This window comes from Nicotiana attenuata, unplaced genomic scaffold (assembly GCF_001879085.1).
Source record: "Nicotiana attenuata strain UT unplaced genomic scaffold, NIATTr2, whole genome shotgun sequence".
NCBI classification, from domain to species: Eukaryota; Viridiplantae; Streptophyta; class Magnoliopsida; order Solanales; family Solanaceae; genus Nicotiana; species Nicotiana attenuata.
This window is the reverse complement of record NW_017671348.1, coordinates 12,145-16,226: the sequence shown is the minus strand read 5'-3', so window position 1 is coordinate 16,226 and position 4,082 is coordinate 12,145. Positions and strand designations below refer to the sequence as shown.

At 45.7% G+C, this 4,082-nt stretch overlaps 1 protein-coding gene across 1 annotated transcript; it reads right to left on the bottom strand.

The window, feature by feature from the left end:
* Nucleotides 1-1,456: 1,456 nt before the first annotated feature.
* On the bottom strand, nucleotides 1,457-2,935 carry LOC109207713 (extensin-like). Its single transcript, XM_019370686.1, has 2 exons — nucleotides 2,537-2,935; nucleotides 1,457-1,699 (listed from the first exon to the last, which is right to left on the bottom strand). The coding sequence occupies exons 1-2, from the start codon at nucleotides 2,933-2,935 to the stop codon at nucleotides 1,457-1,459; spliced, it is 642 nt and encodes a 213-aa protein (XP_019226231.1).
* Nucleotides 2,936-4,082: the final 1,147 nt, after the last annotated feature.

Genomic DNA, 4,082 nt, shown 5'->3' with positions numbered 1-4,082 from the left:
ACTATTTCAGAAACTTGGTAGACCCAAGGCCCCTGATCGTCTTCGGCCTCAATAAACGGGACGGAGGCATCATTGTAAGCAACCGAGCTTTCATCACCATGCATGACAATCTCCTGTCTGTCCCACTCGAACTTGACCATCTGGTGCAAAGAGGACGGGACTGCTTTGGCAGCATGTATCCAGGGCCGACCTAATAGCAAATTGTAAGAGACGGACATGTCCAGTACCTGGAACTCCATGGTAAATTCAACTGGCCCTATTGTCAGTTCGAGCACAATATCCCCAACAGAATCTTTTCCCCCTCCGTCAAAACCTCGGAAACATATACTGTTCTTGTGGACCCCTTTTAGTATCAATTTTCAACTTGTGCAGAGTGGAGAGAGGGAAAATGTTCGCACTGGAACCATTATCCACCAGCACCCTAGTGACCACAGAATCTTCACATTTCATTGTAAGATAGAGAGCTTTGTTGTGTTCGGTACCTTCCACAGGCAACTCGTCATCAGAGAAAATGACTCTGTTCACCTCGAATATCTTGCAATCTTCTCCAAATGGTTCACTGTAATTTTGTTGGGGACATGAGCTTCGTTCAGAATTTTCATCAAGGCCCAATGATGCTCATCTGAATGGATCAACAATAATAGCAAGGAAATCTGAGCAGGAGTCTTTCTCAACTGTTCTACGATGGAGTAATCTTGTACCTTCATTTTTCTCAAAAACTCCTCCGCCTCTTCTTCAGTGGCTAGTTTCTTTACTAGAACTGGATTATCTCTGAGTGTTTTAGCTTTCCTTAACTCTTCCGGGGCAAAGCATCTCCCTGAACGAGTTAATCCCTGGGCCTCATTAACTTCTTATTTCACTTCCTTCCCCTTATAGGTCACTATCACCCGCTCATAGTTCCATGGGATAGCCTTGGTGTTGATTACCAGCAGCTGGGTCACAGGCTTGATGATGACAGGGTCCGTGCGGGCACCCTCTACAATTATGATGGGCTTGTTTGCCAACCCTGACACGATCACCTTTGACTTTTCTTGCTTTGCTAGAGCATCACTTGGAGATCTCTGCTCAATTACCACAGATGGCTTATAAACTGGCATGCTCAACTTGTCTGCTAATCCTTCAGCTATCGAAGAAGTGGCTTTTGTGACAACTGCACCCTTGACTGGCTTAACCTCACTAGACCGGATCATCATGATGGATTGTGAAGGCTTCTTGGGCTCCCCATCCTTGTGTACTATCTCGATCATGTTTGTTTCATCATGGGCTGGCAACGGGTTCTGATTGATGTTGGGTGCTTCCGGAGTTTGGACCACAATCTGGTTTGTGTCTATGAGCTCTTGGATGGCATTTTTCAAGTGCCCAACACTTTTCCGTATCATGCCCCGGAGTACCAGAACAATATGCACAACTGAGGGAGTAATCCAAATTCTTTAGAGGAGGGTTTGGCAGTCTCGACTCAATTGGCCTCAGCACATCCAACTGCCTCAATCTCTAGAATAAGCTGGTAAGATTCCCCCAACTGGGTGAAAGTTTTCTTCCGCTGCAACCTCTCGTTCCTGAATACTGGCTTGGGCCGGAAACCTGGACCGGCAGGGTTTTGGTAGGTTCGTGGAGGTGGGTAAGCATTTTGTGGAGCTGGGTAGGTGTTCTGTGGGGTGGGGGCACGCCATTGTGGGCAAGAAGGAGGTTGAGTGTATAACTAGGCGTGGTGGACAGAAAACTGAGGTTCTGGTGGTGGAAATTAGTGTTGAGGTGGATTATATGGGGTTTGGGTGTAGGTTCGGTGATGGGGTCGAGGATGGGTGTAATGGTGTGGGGTGCCCCCCGGACCGTGCCACGATCTTGAGTCAACTATTGCAACATCTTCTTTCCAATCACTCCTCCAGTACCATTCTAAATAGCTTGGGTGGTTGCTTTGATAGCTGAGTAGCTCTATGAGTTTGCTTGATTTAAGCCCTTCTTCTACCATACCGCCCATCTTCATTACCTCGTTGAAAGACTTACCTATGGCCGATATCAGATGACCAAAGTAAGTAGGCTCAAGAGCCTGCAGAATGTACTCCACCATCTCGCTTTCCACCATCGGAGGGTTAACTCTTGCTGCCTATTCCCTCCAGCGAAAACCATATTCCCTGAAGCTTTCTCCTGATTTCTTCTCTATCTTGGTTAAAGACAAACGATCTGGAACAATTTCTATGTTATATTGGAAGTGCCGCGCAAATGCTTGGGCCAAATCATCCCAGGTATACCATCTGCTGTGATCCTAACGCGTGTACCACTCTAATGCCGCGCCACTCAGACTCTGGCTGAAGTATGCCAATTACAACTCATCTCTCCCACCGGCTCCTCTCATTTTGCTGCAAAATCCCCTTAAGTGGGCCAAAGGGTCCCCGTGCCCGTCATATAAGTCGAATTTGGGCATTTTGAACCCAGCAGGTAACTGGACATCAGGAAACAAACATAGATCTTTGTAGGCCACGCTCACTTGGCCTCCCAATACCTGCATATTTCTGAACGATTGTTCTAGGCTTCTTACCTTCCTGAACATCTCCTCCTGTTCTGGGTTTTTGGGTAATTTCTCGGTCTCGATAGGAAGATTGAAACGGGGGGGTATATGAGTAATGATCTGGGATTTTGAAGGTGGGCTCCGGGGCGTAATACTGGTTGTCTTGGGCTTGGAGTGCCGGTTCTCTGAAGACCGGTGGAGGGTGGATGGTGGAGGCTCCACGAAAATAGGGGTAGCTGGTGGAGGGGGACATGTGGTTGGTTTGGTTAGTGGAGCTCGGGCAGTTTGGGAGGAGGAGCCCGTATAGTGGTGGTAAGGGTTGAAGCTTGGAGTATGTTGTGGGGATAGATCGATGACAGGGGGTTCTTGAGGCAGTGGTGGGACGAAAGTGGGGTTGGCAGGGTATGATGGGCGAGGATGCCCTTTCATCCATGCCTAGTAGATTTCAGCCATCTGTTTTTTCAGCTTATGCAACTCTTCTTTCATACTGGGCTCAGACTCTTCTACCTCCCTTGGCAGGTCAATAACACTCGAATCCAATTCTTTGACAACCATGTTAGCCTTGTTCTTAGATCTGGTATTGTACGGGTGACTTGCCAGAATGCCGAACAAACTAACCACCTGCCTGTACTTGATGACAACAAGCAAACTTGTTAGCAATTAAGAGCTTAACAGATAGGCAACCGCACGTTGGGGATGCAATGCACCTAAGCAGTTAACCATTTCTATTATGCATTTGAATGGCTGCATGCTTCATCCCGGCTTCCACTAATTCTTTTCATTTTGCATTTTTCTTTTTCTCTTTCCTTTTCATTCCCGCCTTTCTTTGTTGGTTCTTTTTTCCTTATTTTATTCTCGCATTGTCTTTCCTCTCTTGTTTTGACATTATTTCTTTCCCCTCAATTTATTTTATTTCCACTCTTTTTTTCTTTTCATTTTATGGTTATGATCAAATCCTATGGGGATTGCCTACGTATCATGACGCCGCATGAATCAGACCAAGCGTAGTTCTAGGAAGTAAATGCGAATAAAAGAAAACACATTTTTGTTTTTTTTCCCTTCAAATTTCATAAAATAAAACAAGATAGAAACATCCTGATTACAACGACTTTCCTACAGATTGAAACATTTTCAAAAGCTCAAACAAGACTCAAAATGGACTGATAGACTTTAAAAGAAACTGCAACACAGACTCGAAAAATCAAGAATACATAAGTGCTTCCACTGCTGCTCCAGTTGGCTTGCTGCAATTCTATGCGCCATGTCTTCCTGGAGGCGAAACAGGTCATCCATGATTTGTCGGACAAAAATCATAATTGAAGCGAAGAAAATGGACTGGGTCATGTCTTCACACTCATTGCACTTCATCACAATGTAGTCCGCAATCCTCCTAACCCCTTCCCTGATAATACCCTTCTCTTGTAGCAACCATCTAATATGCTGAGATCGGGCCCCTAAAACTTGTTCGGCAGTATGATTTTGCTCTTGAAGCTGCTGCAAGTCCTTTTCTAACTGTGACATCAGGGCATAGCAATGTTCCCTATATCTGCTTTGAAATCTCTTGCCTGCTTGGTCA